A 17,534-nucleotide genomic window follows, 5' to 3' on the forward strand; every position below is an offset into this window, starting at 1 on the left:
GAAGGGTATTTTTTTCACTTTTTGAAATTTTTTTTTTACATCAAATAAACCTTTTCCTTAAAGTTTTAGTAGTTTGCTTGTCTGAATCTTGATTATGGATCAGAGAAAAAATTCAACAAAAATGTTGTTCTCACTTTCTACTTGGCATGTTCATGAATGTTCTGTTAATTGGACTTAACATGTGGATAACCAGTATTCAGTGAATTGGAATTAAGCAAAGTAAAGCAAAATAAAATTTCAACTCGAAAGCTATGATGGTGATATTTTTTTACTGGTAAAAATTAGAGACGCTTGAAGACTTTCAGAGTCCTTTATTTTCAGTTTAATTAACAGAGCCTTTACTATTTTCCTTTCTCAAGGTCAACTGATTAGCAGCCATCCTTAAGTCTATCTGCATCTTAATTTTCCTTTGCCATGTAAAGCAACATATTCATAGATTCTAGGGATTAGGACATGGACATCCTCGGGAGGCCATTACTCTGCCAGCTACAGTGTGGGTTTTTTTTTTAATCAGTTTTATAAATAATATTGTATAATTACGATGCTCTAATTACCTTCTACCTGTATCTTTAGTTTTTTATTTTTTAAGGTAAACAGATGGCCAACTCTTTTCTATAAGTCAAATAATATTCTACTTATTTCTTCATTAAATATAGCTCCAGATTTTCTATATTTCTAATAATTGCCTGATTTAGGACTAAAAAGGTGATATAGTTATATATTACTTAATGTTGGTGACTGGGGTTATTTTATAGGTAGGTTATAGAGTTTCTACTCACATCTAGCAATTTTCTTGCTACTTCTGAAAAGTAAAGATTTAAGGTTAGTATGTAGAAATATAAAAATTATTGGCCAGAGACAAGTTAAAAGTAGAAACTGGTAAAAATATGAAGATTTATATTTATTTTTCAGTTGAAATGATCACATGGGATTTTTGTAAAATATTGAATAAGAACAACAAATGAGATTTTGGACCTTAAAGTAAAATGTTGTTCACCTCTACAGCATAAACTCTGCCTGTACTCACTTCAAGTTTATAATAGTATATGCGTACCCAAATATATTTACACTCTAATAATTATAAAATATAGGGTAAAATTACAGTACAAGACTATACTTGTACTGTATTGTATTAATGTATCTTAGCACTTCTTATTTAATATAAAAAAACACAAGAATTTTCCAATACTTTAAATGCTGAGAGAAATATATAGCATCCCAAGAGAATAAAGTAATAATTTAATGCATAGTGAAAAATTTAGTAACTAATGTAAGATTGATAACAAATTTTGGGATTTTAATTGGTGACATATAAATGATAAATAAGCAGTCAGATATATATGATCTGCAGAAAGATAGAATAGGCCTAATAAACTTTAAAATGACGTAGTATGATATAACATGATCTGACATCTCACATTATCCAGATGAGCATAACATCTGGTTTGCTTTTAGCAAAAATAAGCAGCCCCTTCGTCTATTTTATGTTCGTAAATATTTCTGAAACCACAGAATAACAGCTAACATTTAAGTTATAGTGTTCAATATGCAGAGAGTTTCATTTTAATTATTGAATCCCCATTTGTATTTTTTGAAAAGTAAACATTTATAACTATTCAAAAGAAAAATAACAGTACTTATGGTTATTTGAAATTCTGGAATAATTTTAGTTTTTTATTCAGATATAAGCAGATCGTAGCTATTTGCATCAGGATATAAAGTTAAGTCTTATAAATTATTAGTATTATATTACAAAATTTTGATGACTTTGTAAGACTTCCAAATAGAGAAAAATATTTTATTCAAAAGGATCTGTGTGTTGACCAACTTCTTTGCTTATTATGCTACTGCTAACATCATATAAAGTATGAGCAAAGAATGATCGTGAAGAGTTAGTTCAGTGCCCTCTTGCAATTCGGTCCTATCTGGAAAAGAGTTAATATTTCAAAGCAGGGTAAGTTTTACACACTGTCACTAATTATAAGTGCTTATTTAATGTTTTAATTAAAAAACCTAGAGTGAAGAAATACATAAGCATTTTATCCTGTGAACTAGAAATGCAGGAGAACTTGGGCATTGGAGGCAGCCTATCTAGATGGCACTGCTACTTCTCCAGAAGGGGCTTTTGCTAAGTCAACACAATCAATTCGTCATTGAATATTTGCCAGATCAGGGCAATAGAGTTCCTAGTCATTCCATCACAAGGCTGAGTGTGGGTGAGCATGTGGAGTGTTAAAGCAGGGGCAAACTAATTTTTGGAAGTTCTTGAAATTAGGAGGAATAGGGTTAGTTATTCATCACTGATTGCTCACATCACTCTGGCTTCTGCCTTATTTAATCAGTAAGAAGAAGGAGAAACAGAGGAAGGGCTTCAAAACAGTGACAGAAATAAATATGCATTCCTTGGCTCCAGGTTCATGCTCTTCCTCTCTATATCAGCAATACTGTCTTTTTTTGTACCTTCCATGCCAAAAACAAAGAATTTCTAGAAATCAAAAAAAAAAAAAAAAAAAAAAACCTATCATAAAGGACTTTACAATAGAATAATGGTTTCTTTCCTGTAGAATTGAAATAAGTAACCCGGCCTCAGCTAGACAAGAGGCCCTATCAGACTAGAATCAGCTGGGAAAAGGAAGTGTATCCTCTGGTTCTTTAAAAAAATTAAAAAAATTTTTTTTTTTTTGCTCACTATCTAATAATCCCATGCCCCACTATCACCATGATAGACACAGGGAGCAAGGAACTCTACTTCCCCTTTTCCTCATAGATTTGTAAACATGCGCTTTTCATTGATTCTTCTATAAATCTGCTCTTTGTATTTATTTTAATTGATTCTAGAGTTCTCAGTGTAGAGGAGTGTTTAATTGCCTTTGAGCCTCTGGGATATGCTAATGCTCTAAGTCCCTCCTACAAGACAGTCTACTTCTGGAATATAGCATAATAGACTGGCTGCTCATCCATCTGCCCATCTCTGCAGGTCTTTTTTAAATAAATGTTTTATGATTTTTATATTTTATGAATTTTACTATTAATGGCAACTTATTTAGCAGCAGAAGTGCTAAACTAGACAAAAGACTTTAGCTATAGAAAATGAAAATACTATTTCTGCAGGAAAAAAAAAATGTTAAGTGGTAAACGTGCATAAGATTTTATGTTTTGCCCTGTGCATACGGTGAGTAAACTGAGTGAGAATTTCTATAATAATCTCTTTGGGATCCTGAGTAAGTGTGAGAATGGAATGAAGAAACTTTGTGTTGTATTACACCTTAAAATGCTTAGCATTGACTCTTACCAAGTTTATATTTTCATAAGGTGTTTGCGATGATTGAATGGTATAATATTTGTAAAGTGCATCTGGACACTACTAATATTCAGTATTCATTAGATGTCATTTCTTGTCCTTTTTTATCAAGAGATGAGTTCTGCCATCAGTTCCAACGCTAAAATTGAGTTTCATGGACTCATAGAAAATGCTCAGTAAATGTCAGACATCATTCTTTTTTTTTTTTAATTAATTTATTTTTATGGTGACATTGGTCAACAAAATCCAATGTTTCAGTTGTACATTTTAACGGTAAGGCGTGTATAGATTTACACTGTGTGTTCACCTCCCATAGTTAGAGTTCTTTATATTACCACATATTTGACCCCCTTTACCCACTTCACCCTCCCTTTATCCCCCTATATTCGACCTCCTTTAACCGTCTACCTCCCCGCTTCTCCCCCACCCCTTCCCTCTGGTAACCACTAGTATAGTCCATGTCCATCAGTCTCTGTTTGTTTGTCCTGTTCATTTGTTGCTTTTACGTTTATATCCCACATATAAGTGATATCATGTTGTTTTCAACTTTTTCTGTCTGGCTTATTTCGCTTAGCATGATTATCTCGAGGTCCATCCATGTTGTTGCAAATGGCAGTATTTCATCTCTTCTTATGGCTGAGTAATATTCTATTGTTTATTTATACCACAGCTCTTTTATCTAGTTATCTATCGTAGAACACTTTGGTTGCTTCCATGTCCTGGCCACCATGAATAATGCTGCTATGAACATCGATGTACAAATATCTTTTTGAATATGGGTTTTCAAGTTTTGGGGGTAAATACCCAAGAGAGGGATTGCTGGATCATATGGTAGATCATTCTTAGTTTTTTGAGGAACCTTCATACTGTTTTCCACAGTGTCCGTACCAATTTGCAGTCCCACCAGCAGTGTATGAGAATTTCTTTTTCTCATGTTTTTTTTTTCTTTTGTATTTTCTTATAAAGCAGCTTTAGATTTTCAAAATAAGGAACAGGAATTCTCAGAACAGGAATTCACAGAAAGTGGAGAATTAAGTCAATACCATCAGTTCAAACACACAAAACATTTAACTCAAATGTATTTTCCTAAATTTTCTGGTTTTTCAGAATTAGCTAGATGATTTCCATGCTTCTCCATAGTTTCTAAGAATTAATGTCTTTCATGCAGTAGTCCCTCAATAAATGTACAATGACTCATTAATAATTGCTTTTCTTCTTCAGGTCACACTTCATGTGCACACATAGGCAGATTATTTTCTGTCATCTGTGAAAAGTCCTGGAGTTCCACTAATAATTGAACAAGTGTGGCCTGGTGCTATGTGCATGCACTTGACATGAACCAAGTGCAGTTTTAGGGCTTTCCATTTGAACTTCAAAGGGCACGGTGCCCGCATCAAGTGAGCATCCTGTTTACTACTTAATAATGCATTGGCGTGTCAGGCCTGTCTTTTCAGTCTTTTTGCCTAGGGCTGTTAAAGCTCAACTAGTTCCTCCGCTGTTAAAAAATTGATCAGCTTTCTTTACCTGATATTTGGAAAAGGAAAAATAAGATTTATTCATACTAACTCAAAAGTCTTTATTCATTTCAAACCTTCCTTACTCCAGAAAAAGTTTGAGGGTTTAATTCAAGAGGCAGCAAAGTACAATGAACTTTAAAGTAGTGCTTTAGGTAATAGGACAAAGTAGGAAAAAATAAGATGGTTTCTACATAAGAAATTTGCTGTTACAAACTAGGTCAGAAAGCCTGTCTTTTTCAAAGTGGCTTTGGAACCCCCTCGTTAGAATCTCTTGAAATGAATCAGAATCCTGGGCAGGGGTGGCTAGGTAGGTGTGAGAAAGGAGGATAGCCAAGCAGGATGATTCTTATTCGCACTAAATTTTGAGAATCACGTTGCTCTAAATGTTTTAGCAGCCAGTACAAAGGGCGGGGGGTGGGGAGGATGTTTTGTTACATGGTTCACAGTGTCCCTAAGATAGAAACAAACCAACGCCCGAAAGAAGCACAAAAATTCCTCCTTACTAAGGCCAGAGTGAATTTCTCTCTGGGTACTTTGGCGGTAATATAATATCTATTAATATTAGTCTATCTTTTCATGGAAAGTTTGTTATAATAAGGTAAACTCAGGTATTGTTTTTTGATATCTACAGCAGGTAAGACATGCCATAAAATTCCTCCATCTACAATATATCAGGAAAAAGACAAAAAAAATAATTATCTCTGTACTTACATGTTAGATGATGGAATACAATAAATTACTTTGGCACCTTGTTCACAGTATTGCATTCTCCTTCCCCCGCTCGCTTTTGTTCTGTAAGCCCACTCTTTTCATTAAGAGATGAAATCATCATTTTGCAGAGTAGAAGAGTAAACACATGAGGGAATTGCAAGTGAGGTCAGTCTGCGTGTTGTTCTCAACCTTTGGAAACTGAGCAGTCCTATTGACCTTTATGTTATCCTGTCTCTCCACTATGCCTTCTTCCCCATCAATTCTCTGGCCTCATGAGCACCAGTGGATGGAGCTCCTTTTTCATTCATCATGGATCCCCTGCATCAAAGGCACATCTTAAATATAGTCAGACCATTGCCATCTGCTATGAAATCAAAGTCTCCTTCCTAGCTATAACATCTTTCTCTGACACTACAGTTTGTCTAGTCAGTGAACCAAATAGGTATTTGTCTTCTCGATTATGACTGATAGTCTCTCAAGTCCTGTCCATTTCTCCCTGTGTATGATCCTTGAGTTGGTTTTAAATGCTCTCGTGGACTAAACCCTGTGATCACTAGCATCCTAAATTCCTAACCTCTTTGTATTTTTTCAGTCCTGGAGTATGAGGTAGTAACATGGCTAATTGGAATCATTAATTAATTGTTTGAACTGTTAGGTGGAATTAATCACCACCTTTATGTTCCAATAGCACTTTACTCTTACTGATCTCATTAAACTTGGCCAATTGAGGTATAGTTTTTAAGTGTGTGGCAATCTCCCTCAGTGGAATGCAAGCCAAAGCCCTCCCAAGCGGTCTCAGATATTACTTATTTTTTTTATCTCTCACTATGTCTGGCCCATAGTATGCCTTGAATAAATGTATTTTAATTGCATGTAATTCTGACATTCAGCCATTATGTACTTATTTGCCATTAGAACATCTATTACTATTATCATGTCTAAACATTTGTTGAATTGAATAGATAATCTAGGAATGTATTACAGTGTCTTATTTGTAGTGTTTTGGGCACCAAGAGATAAATGACATGAATTATTTCATTTAAGAAAATACTGAGTTTGGCAAAGAAAAAAACAAGAAGTATCTTTCTCTGAAAACAAACATTCCTTATGATAGTTAAGTCTTATTTGTTTTACTTAAAATTTAGTATTGGATTTAGTTCACAGAGTTAGAGGTTGATGGTGCCTAAATACAGTGTATGACATGTTCTAATCTATGAAATTTTAATTCTTTAAATAACACTATTAAATAACATGGTTATTATAAAAAATGAGAAATATATAAAGAAGAAAAGACACCTAAATTCCACCACCAAGTTATAGTATATCTTAACATTTTGGTGTACTTATTTGTCTTATTTTTCTGTGGTTAATTTTGATAGCTGAGATTCTACCCTCTACATAATTTTGCATTTTGCTTTTTTCACTTCATTCTGCATGCATTTGATGTATTTTTCCAGTCTGTGATTCCAGAGAGACTCCAAGTTATAAATAATGTGCATACAGTAACATATCTTTGCATAATCACAGTTTTGTGACCATGTTCCAAAAATGTTGCTTTTATATGGAGTGAAAGTTCTTGCAAACTTTTGCTTACAAACAAGCCTTTGAGTCCATTGCAGCTTTAAAATAAAATACTGTTTTATTCCTTTTTGATAGTCAATGCCGATAGTCAGTGTTTTTCATAAAGTAAATGCCATGACATGCCCTTTTTTCTTGCTCAGTCTCTAAAGCCTCCTGAGAGGAATTTTAAATAGACCATCACCTTTTTTCCTCATATTTGATTTAACAGGGTATTAGATGGCACAACCTGGAACTAGAAGGACAATAAATGATGCAAACAAAGACTAGGTTATATCATTGTTTGAGTAACAGAGCGCAAAGTCATATACATACATTTTTTGAATGTTCTCTTCCCCAGCCTTGAGGGTAACTGGGAACTCAAGGCTGGCCATTGGGGTACAGAGGAGCATAGCTGAATCAGGAGAGCATGGTGGTGAGGAGTGTGTTGAAACAAAACCATTTAAAGCACAACCCTCTACTTCCCTCTCACCCCACTCCTGGGACTTTTTTATTTCTTTAAACCCTCTGAATTGCTTGAATACTTTATTTTGAATATTAACTATTATAATTATTTAAGAGATTAAAATTTAGTCATAGATATACTAAAAACCACTTAATTATATACTTTAAAAAAGGTAAGTTTTAGGGATCTGAATTATATCTTAACATGAATTTTAAAATAAGGCCAAAAAAGATGGAAGGCCAGTCCATACATTCATTCATTTATATAAACATTTACTAAGTATCTAACAAAATAGAAGATTGCTTTGGTGGTGGCAGAAGATTGCTTTGGTGGTGACGTAGACGATTCTTTTGGGAACTTATAGTCTAATAGAGGAAATACTATATGTATTTAAGAAATTCTAATACCAGAGGGAAAGTGGTGTGTATTGTGAGAGGTACAGATAAATTGCTGAGGAAAAGAAGGAAAGATTAATAAATTTCAGCTGCAAACATTGAAGAAGGAATTTAGAAGAAAAATATTTGAGTGCTGATTGCTGTTTCATGAATTAATGTAGAATTGATCGTGTAGGTTGGTGGATTTGTTGGTGGTGAGATGAGGGAGTACGCCTCTGATGGCTCACACTTTCTCAATGAATATTAAGCAAGATTTCACTTGAGCCTGAATAGACTGGGGCAGTGGAAAGAAGGGAGATACCATGAAATCATCCTTTGAAGAGATGTAAGGTGTGCCTCTTAGGGAATTTCAAGTGAGGTCAATTTGTGTGTTTTTGTCTAGTACTTTTCAAGTGCTAGGTATAAATGCAGAATGTAAAAATAACTGGATATAAGTAAGCAGAGTAGGAGTTATGACATGAATACACCATAGGGAGAAACTGGCCAGGGAATTTGAGAATGGTGTAAAGAAAGTAATTATAATGGTTTGGAGAGGTAAGTTTTCAAAGCAGTGTCAACCGCACTTGAATCTTGTTTGAAATGCAAAATCTTGGTCCTAGAATAGAGATTCAGGGGTGGGGCTTAGCAATCTGTTTTAACAGGCTCTCCAGGTGATTCTGTAACACCAGCACCTGAGAACCACTGATGTGGGAACTCACCACAGTAAGTATAGTTATGGGAAAGGGGCAGAAATGGGTGATGACGGATAACTAAAAGGAAGTAGCGTGTGTATTTGGCTTAACGTCTTCATGAGAGTGAAGAATTCTGTGAGTGGAAGAATTCAAGTAAGTGAGCCATGAGGGTACGCAAGTGCTGGTTAAAGACTAGGATACTTGAGGGATTTAAAGTGGAGCAGTTAAGAGACTCACGTGTTGTGTGAGTGGTCCATGTTGGTGTTGCTCTCCTCAAGAAACGTGGCACAAGTAGGAGTAGAGAAAAACAATTTTGAGGCAGGTACTGAAATTGCCATTGAATGAGGAGTGGCCAGAAAGTAGGCCAACAGCTAAAGGAGGGTTAGAAGATGGTCTCACTCATTTCTTTCTTGCCTTTCGCCATCCTCTCCCTTTTCTCTGGTATATAGGAAGTGAGAGAAAAACTGCCTGATCTCTAGATCCAAGCTGTAAGAAGAGGTGGTGCCCTTGTGTCCGGAATGCACAAGGCACAGGGAAGGACTGTGCAAGGGCTGGGACAAGAGGAAGATTGAGTCAAATTAGTGAACCTGCAGGTTAGTGTAGAAGGAAATGATCAGATGGAAAAGGGGGACCTGAAGGCCTTGGACTCCTCCTGCTCGTTACAGAAATAAGCAGGGATGTGAGATGTGATGCGGCAAGGTGAAAGCCCTCTTAGCCAACAGGGTTAGGATCAGCACTTGTTTAATTAACTGAAAAAGAGAGTTATGAGGGAACGAGGTGTTATATACCTTCAACACTTTATTTTAGTTGCAGGATAATTCATCATATCCACCGCTTGAACTTTCAAGTTATTTTTCTTGTGCAAACCATACTCGGTATTGCCATTTATGATTTCCAGGTTTAATTTCTTTCAAATAGAACAAGAACTGAAAGACACTTGAGAAGAAACCCTAGGGTCAAACCTTTCTAGACTTTTTTACATTTTATCCCTGATATTTTTATGATTATGTTACCCATATAATTTTTAGAAATAATTTACCTTTATTTACTCTTCAAAGCTTACAGTTTTATTTTTTAACACAACTCTTTTAGCATCTTATCTTTTATTGATCTATGTATTATTTAATTATATTCCATAATTACAGTGACAAGCATAAATGGCTTTGGGAACAAGCACGCCTGATTCGATATACCTGCAATTCAACAAATGGGAGACGTGCACCTGTATGAAGTTTCAAAGTCCAATGTCCCCTTGGTATATGCTTTATAGAAAGAATTAATAGGTTAATCTGGCAAATTGACGAGTTGGAGGTCAGATTAGACCTCCAGTCATTGTTCTTAGTGATACATAAAGTCAGTGATCTAGTTGAGCTAGGTGAGACACATGATTTCTCCTGAGGTTTCAGAGGTGTGAAACCAGGGTGAAGGGACTGGTCTCCGAGATGAAAGATAAGGTCACCCTGCAAACACTGAGAGTCTGTAGAAATCCCTTTTGACTTCCTTTAGCACATGTTTACTTTGTTCTTTCCAAAAGATTAATAAAATCATTGAACTTATAAAAATTGTAATATATTGAATATGATTAATAATTAGCTTTCTGAGGATTACTATGATATTTGGATCATTGCTTGGTTTAAGAATGTACGATACCATTAAATAGTATGTTAGCTCAAAACACATGATATACATGAAATCTTGATTTCTACTTATTTTTTACTTTATGGCATGTATCTAATACACAAAGAGAATTTCTCAATGTATAAAATACATGAAATAGATTTAAAAATTGTAGTCATTTTTTAAACCATTTTAAGACCTTTGTATTGGAGTTTAACTTTTTTCTCTTAAAGCTATTGATGCAGTTTCAATAGTTATCCATGTTTTTGACAGTATAAACACCATCCCAGTAGGAAAATATATTTTTCAGTTAAAATAACATCTTTTATTAGAATAAATTTAAATCTGTAGTCAATGTACTTTGGCATGTGTTACAAATAAATGTATTTATAATACTAGCAACTAAAAGAGCCAAACGATGTAACTTAGATAATGGGACTCTTGCAGGATTTACAGCTGATCATCTGTGTTCCATAAGTTCCACCTTTCACATTTAACTTCGTCTTTATCCCAAGTATTAACATGACCCATAAGACTGTTGAGTAAGACAAGGTTCGTAGATGACTGTAGAATGTGGAAGCTACCTGCAACACTGCTAGAGCATACCACCTTTGTGCCACATGAATTAAAATAATCATGACTAAGTTTCAGCTTATTTAAACTGGCTGTCGGTGTCAGGAAGAGTATATTCCATTTCATTCGTGAAATTAAAGTCTTTATAGTTTCATGCCAGAAAAAGTTTGTCTTTATTATGAACTGATAAGTTTCATTTTGTCAGGTAAAACTATTATTGACTATTTTACTTTGGCTGCCAGGAATTTTAGAGCTAGCTTGTAATGATTATGCAGCTAAAGTTTTATATAATTATCTTCACTTTCTACCTTTCTTACGCTCTCTTATTAGTCTTTAATTTTTGTTTTAGCAGTTCTATTGCGTTTTTTTAATATTCTTCTTTTTGAAAGCTGGTGATAGATAAATACAATAAACTCAACTAACGCTTATTGAGTACCTACTTCTTGCTGTTAAATTAACTCCGTTATACTGGTAACAGTGAAAAAGGTAGGCTCTGGCTTCAAGAAGATGGGAAAAAATAACTTTTTCAGAAATTTCTAGAAAATGTATTGTTCAAAGAACATAAAATATATATTTTGCTAGGCATATAAAGTGCTCATGTTTATTATTTTATTGCTAGTTAAATTTGTTAGGATAGATTTGCTGTTACTGAGTCCTATATGATTTCTAGAGTTATTTCGTTTTATTCAAATTTAAAATTCAGGACTGGAAGCTGGGTCTCATAATCTCCTGAGATAGCAATGCATTTACAGTCCGGACTTTTCCATTCTTAGATGTTTACAGAGAGTTGTGAAGCTGGTCTTCTGTGAGAACTCACTGCCCTCAGGCCTTTCAACTTCACTCCAAGGAAGAGATGGTACATGTGAGATGAGCAGAGCAGAGATTGTCTAGGGAATCTTTGAAGAAGATGATAGTTTGTCTGATAAGTATTATAAAATGATCTTGAAAAGAAAAGGCATCCTTACTTTGAGTCTGAAAATGAAAAAAAAGAAAGCCTTTTTCTGTTGTTCATATTGTTCTTCCATGAAGAAGACTCTCTTATGCTTTATGTAACGTTCGAATGAATACCCTCGAATGAATACCCAGTCCCTTGAAAATTCATACTACGTAACAGCTTAGAAGATTGTAAAATCAGGTGTAGAGCATTACATGAATGATTGACCAGTAGCATCATTTATAAAAACACTGGAATTCACACATTTTAAAATGTAAATTAAATGTATCTTTTCACCTCTCCATGACCTAACTTTTAAAAACTAGGTCTATTCTGACCTAGATATGCCATTTCCTGCCCATATGAAAGAAAATATAATTATTGCCTGAATTTTTCTGGAACTGGTTACCTTTTAAGTGAATGTCATTGCCTTCATTCCTTACTTTCTCATTCTATTTGCCTTTTGCTTATTTTACGGCTTATTAGCACCTTTATGCAATAGGCGGAATAACTCCCTCACCCCAAAATGTACATGTCGTAATCCTCACAACCTATGAATATGTTACATTACTGACAAAGAGAAATTAAAGTTGCAGATTGGATTAAATCTGCTAATCAATTTACCTTAAAATAGGGAGATTTTGCTGGTTATCTGAGTTGGCCCAATGTGATCACAAAGACCCTTAAAATTAGAAGAGGGAGGCAGAAGAGGACTGCAGGATGAAGTGACATGAGAGGAATCTGACCCACCTTTGCTGGCTTTGAAGATTGAGGAAGGGAGCCCAAGAGCCATTGAAAGTGGGAGACTTCCAAAACATGGAAAAGGCAAGGAAACCTATATCCCAGAGCCACCAGAAAGGAACACCCTGCTGATACCTTTGATTGTTGACATTCGGTGAAACCCATTCAGATTTCTGACCTACAGAACTGTTAGATCATAACTTCGTGTTGATTTAAGGCACTAAACTTATGGTGAATTGTTACAGCAGCAATAAAAACTAACATATTTAGCAATGTTCAAGAAAAGAAAATAAAGATGACACTCAGGGTACTCCATCCAAGTAAAGATTCAGTGTGGGTGGAAGTTACAACTCTTGCTGACAGAGAGATGTAAGGCCATTAAATTTCAGCCCCTGCTTTCACCGTTTCCCATTAATACAGAAAATCTATAAGTGCCTATTGTCAGTGTAATGATCTGAAATAAAGTGCTTCAAAACAATATACCTTTGTTTCAGTCTGTTTCCAGTCTGCCCATGTGGGTATCTGTGCAGTGATCTTTTCATAGAACAGATTTAATTGCGTTATTTCTCTTTAAAGTCCATTTTATGGTCTCTGCTGCCTACAGATAAAAGCCCAAATATGTAGCATAGCAGTCAAGGCCCCTGTACAACAGAATCTATGTCACACTTCTTTTTTCTGCACCTTATGTTCAGCCAAGTAAGGTTCTCAAGTTCTGTGAGCCCAGCATAGTGTTTTGCACTTTTCTCCTTTGTACATGTCATTTCCTTTACTACCAGTGTCCTGCCAGATCATCATACTTACTGGCTGGCAAACACCTATGAATTCATCAAGGCTCATCTCAATCATTAATTCCCTGCAGAAACCTCCCATATCAAATTAAATTGTTTTGTCTGTCCTTTATGCCACATTTTGACTTGTATACCTTGTGATATTAAATTACTTTCATTTCGTTCTCTTATACTAAACTGTGAGCTGCTTGAGGGCAACAGCTAGGTCTAGTAACATGTCTCTGAGATATTAGTATTTCACACAGTTTATCCAGTAAGTACTCAATAAATAAACATTAAGTGAATGAATGATTATGTTACCTGACCTGGCCAGCACCCCATAGAGATGCCATTAAAGTGTAGGTATCTGACTCCCAAGCTAGTTTTCGGTTACACTCAGCCTCTTAAACTTAAGTATCTTACAAGAAAGTTTCTTATACAACTCAGGGACATTTTACATTTTGAATAAAATTTTGACACTGATCAATTTTTTTTTGATACCACTTCTGTTTCTATTCCTTAATGATTTTGTGATATTGTATAGAAAATAAAAACATTTTTAAAAAATGAAAACAAATAATCTGTTTCATCTAGTTTTTTATTGCTCTATTTGGAAGAATTATTTTGCGTAATGTATATGTTTTTATCCTTAAACATTGAAAAAACTCCATAATTTAATAGAGTAGCATGGCAAGTATCAAATTTGGGGGCTTTAAATATTTAAATTTTCTGTAACGATTTCTATTTTTTTGCCTTTCTAGATTTGATATTTATGTCAGTTTCTCTGTGATTACCTATAGATTTGATTTTGATTCACAGGTCTTCATAAAAATGAGATACTGTATACAGTAGAACTTGGAAACTGTAAAGCACTATTCAGAGAGAATGAATTGTTTTTATAATTTTTATTGTTCCTTTGCACTTTAATGTTCATGAAATCTTGTTGCTGGGAGTAGTTCCACTGAGAATTTCTCTTTTATGATAGCTGTCAGAGTTCAAAGTCTTAAAATGGTTGGTATAATTTTTAGTGTAATCAGTAAAACACATCCTTCATGCTACATAGTAATTTATAAATTTAGTTTACTACTTTAAAAAATAAAAAGTTTTTATTAAGATGAATTAATCCATGTTGGTGTTAATATTTTATAGACAATCATCAATAATTTAGAAAATAGTAGAAGCCATTGATGGATCAATGAGACTTAAATGTATATAAAACAAATTTTATTTTTGAAATAGTATGAAAGTGTTGATAAATATCCAGAAACTGTAGATTATAACTATGGAAGTCTGAAGCTTGATAGAATGCATTGTTTGAATGCCCACTGTTGGATCTAGGTGAAGCTAACTTGTTTTAAAATGGCTCAAAAAAGCTAGGCAGAGCCATGGTTCAGCATGTGTATTCACGATGCAAATTCTATCACAATTCATAGGTGATTCAGTAGGAGTATTCTGCTTCTTTTGTTTTAAGGGTAGCTTTAAAGTAATCTTCTTATATAACCTCTGATATTTTCAACAGAAAAGAAATGATCTGTGAGAAACCTGTCATCTTTAAATGTATCAAATGTACTTCCTATTGTGCATCAACAAATTAGCTTTGTGGTTTTTTAAGAGCCAGTCTCCAGTGAATTCATTTAGAAAAATAAATGTGTCTACAGAACCTAATCATTCAGATTGTGCTAGAGACTTACCTCACCAAAGAATACAATTTTCTAGGAACCACAAAACCATTTTAATGTCCATCATGTCAGTTTCTCATCTCCTTACAGGATGCCAGATAAATTGACAACATTCTTACTCCTTATGTCTTCTTTGAAGAGATTCCTTACTTGCACCACATTTCTGCCATTATTCTTCACTCTCATTACATGCAATAAGTCTCTCTATTCTTTTAAATACATAACTGCACAGTGCACGATGACTCCTCATTCATTTCATGGGCTAGGAGCTTATCCTTGATAGTTTTAGTGAAACTACCAGCTGTCCTTGTCTCTAGTTGTAGGGTACATTTCACTTTTGAAAACTTCAGCCCTCTATCCACTTGCTTGAGTGTCTTTTCTTGATTATACAAAGTTCATAATAAATTTATCTGAACACGGTCTCTCTATTGTGACCCTTTCAACAGTTTGCACTAATTCCCATGTTAACTTGATGTTATTATGCAGCTATTTACGGGTTTTTCTTTTGTTTTTGAGGTCAGCTGGATATTTTTCGCTATGAATAAGTGTTTCTTTGAATAACTATCAGCAACAGTTGTTTTATTCTTGCCTCACAGGTACTACAGTGCAACCATTCTGCAGATGTCTGGTGTTGAAGATGATAGACTCGCAATATGGCTGGCTTCAGTTACAGCCTTCACGAATTTCATTTTCACACTCGTGGGAGTCTGGCTTGTTGAGAAAGTGGGCCGCAGAAAACTTACCTTCGGTAGTTTAGCAGGTAGGTGCCCAGATGAGGAACTCAGTTATGAAATTTTCTCTAACGATGTTAACCTTCCAAAATACCATACCAATACCACTTCTGATATTGTGGTTTTAGACAAACAATAGAGTTCCTCTAGACAAAAAGTTTTTCCAAAAAGAACTTAGTGAATATTATGATATGTAACTAGAAACTAGGCTGTGACTAATCACTAGAATTGTAGAACAATTTGAATATACTAAGGGTAACATTTTGCTTTTGTTATTTCAAGTTCTGCTCAAAAGTACAAAAGTGACAAGAATAATCGCTTTTTGTTCTTTTTTGGTTGAAAAACTTGGTATTCATAAACTCATTTTTTAACATATGTTTTATTTTTAAGATTGGAATAATATGGAAGTAAATTTGGAACATTTTATTTCAAAGCTCTTTCAAAAGTGGAATACTAGAACCATATAATTTCTTCACAAAGCAGGGACAGACTCTTTGTGTTTGAACCAGGCCTAAATTCTAGAGTAAATTCTGGTTCGTTAAGTTTGTTTTCTCTGATAGCTAAATAAGACAAAACCTTTCTCTCTTTCAGGTATCTTTTGTCTTTAAATTCTTCGCATTTCATTTATTATTTCTCTGTAACACAAGGGCTGTTGCACTTGACAGAATAAGACTATTCTTTTCCATTGTCTTCATATGGTTGTGTAATATAATTTTCTAATCTTTTTTATATATATAAGCAGATTCCTACTTATCAATTAGCAGTGCTCTAATAGCTCTTTTGTAAGTTTATTTAGAGTAAGAATACATTTTTTCCATTAAAAATGTTAAGTTTCCATGCCAGCATTAACTACATTCTATTTTAACCAAATTATACTTAAAATATTAATCTGGTAGAACTACTTCAGGTACTTGTCGCAGAATTGATGAGAAAATATATTCAAAGTTTCATACTCAGTTATTAAGAACACATACTCTCTCCCATACCTAACTCCAGAAGGAAGACTCTGTTCTTGCCTTAGTGGAAGCTCTTGAGTCCAATAATGTAGATTTAACTGCAGTGAGGGGAAGGTGAGAGGAAGATTGTCTGGCTAAGAGACAAAGGAATCACAACAGCCATGTTATCCAGGAAAGTGGGAGGGAAAGTGAGGAAAGGTGAGAGACAAAGTGATGGTTTAAAAACTATACATTTATAAACCTGTTAAACCAGAAGTGTTTGACCTAGAAATAAGTCTAAAGGGAGATTTAATATGTACCTTATTTTAGCAGATAATAGATGTTATGAAGACATAGATTTTTACTTAATGTTAGAAAAATATTCCTAATAATCAGAGTTATCCAACCATGAATCGGATGGTAAACTCAAAAAAAAAAAAAAACAAACCAAGATATGTGATCAACAGGTAGTGATGTGCTAAAAACAAATTTCTGTAGTTAGTTGGAAATTGGTTTGCTAACCCCTGAGATTAAAGTCAACTCTAAAAAGAGGTAAATTCACGTTAAATTTTTTAAAATGGATACCCTTCCTTTTTGACAGGGCCTCATGGTATTATTATATTACAAGGTCTGTTTTTAAATAGAATTTCAGATTTTCTTAAATTTGGGATTTGATTTTTGAGATCCTAGGAAACTGCTGATTTTGAGATCCAGAGAATACAGTTTTTCTAGTAGCCTCTGTTTCTTCATTTGTTTCATTCCAATGAGACACTTTCTCATCAGTTCTGCAGGATTTTGAGGCATTATAGAGCCAGATTGTTTGGGTTCAATTGAGTGACTTTGAGAAAGTTTCTATTTCGCCATCTGTAAACAGAGATTAACTATAGTCCCTACTTCATAGGGTTGTAATGAGGACGAAACACATTTATACAAGTATAG

The 17,534-nt window shown here is 34.3% G+C and overlaps 1 protein-coding gene across 1 annotated transcript in view; it reads left to right on the forward strand.

Annotated features, from left to right (window-relative positions):
* The window catches only part of SLC2A13 (solute carrier family 2 member 13), a 305,609-nt gene that overhangs the window by 199,636 nt on the left and 88,439 nt on the right, over positions 1 to 17,534 (forward strand). The window contains exon 5 of the mRNA XM_006918238.3: positions 15,526 to 15,689. Coding sequence (XP_006918300.1) covers positions 15,526 to 15,689 — 164 coding nt within the window. The remainder of the gene's footprint in view (positions 1 to 15,525; positions 15,690 to 17,534) is intronic.

The sequence above is a fragment of the Pteropus alecto genome, unplaced genomic scaffold, assembly GCF_000325575.1.
Source record: "Pteropus alecto unplaced genomic scaffold, ASM32557v1 scaffold778, whole genome shotgun sequence".
NCBI classification, from domain to species: Eukaryota; Metazoa; Chordata; class Mammalia; order Chiroptera; family Pteropodidae; genus Pteropus; species Pteropus alecto.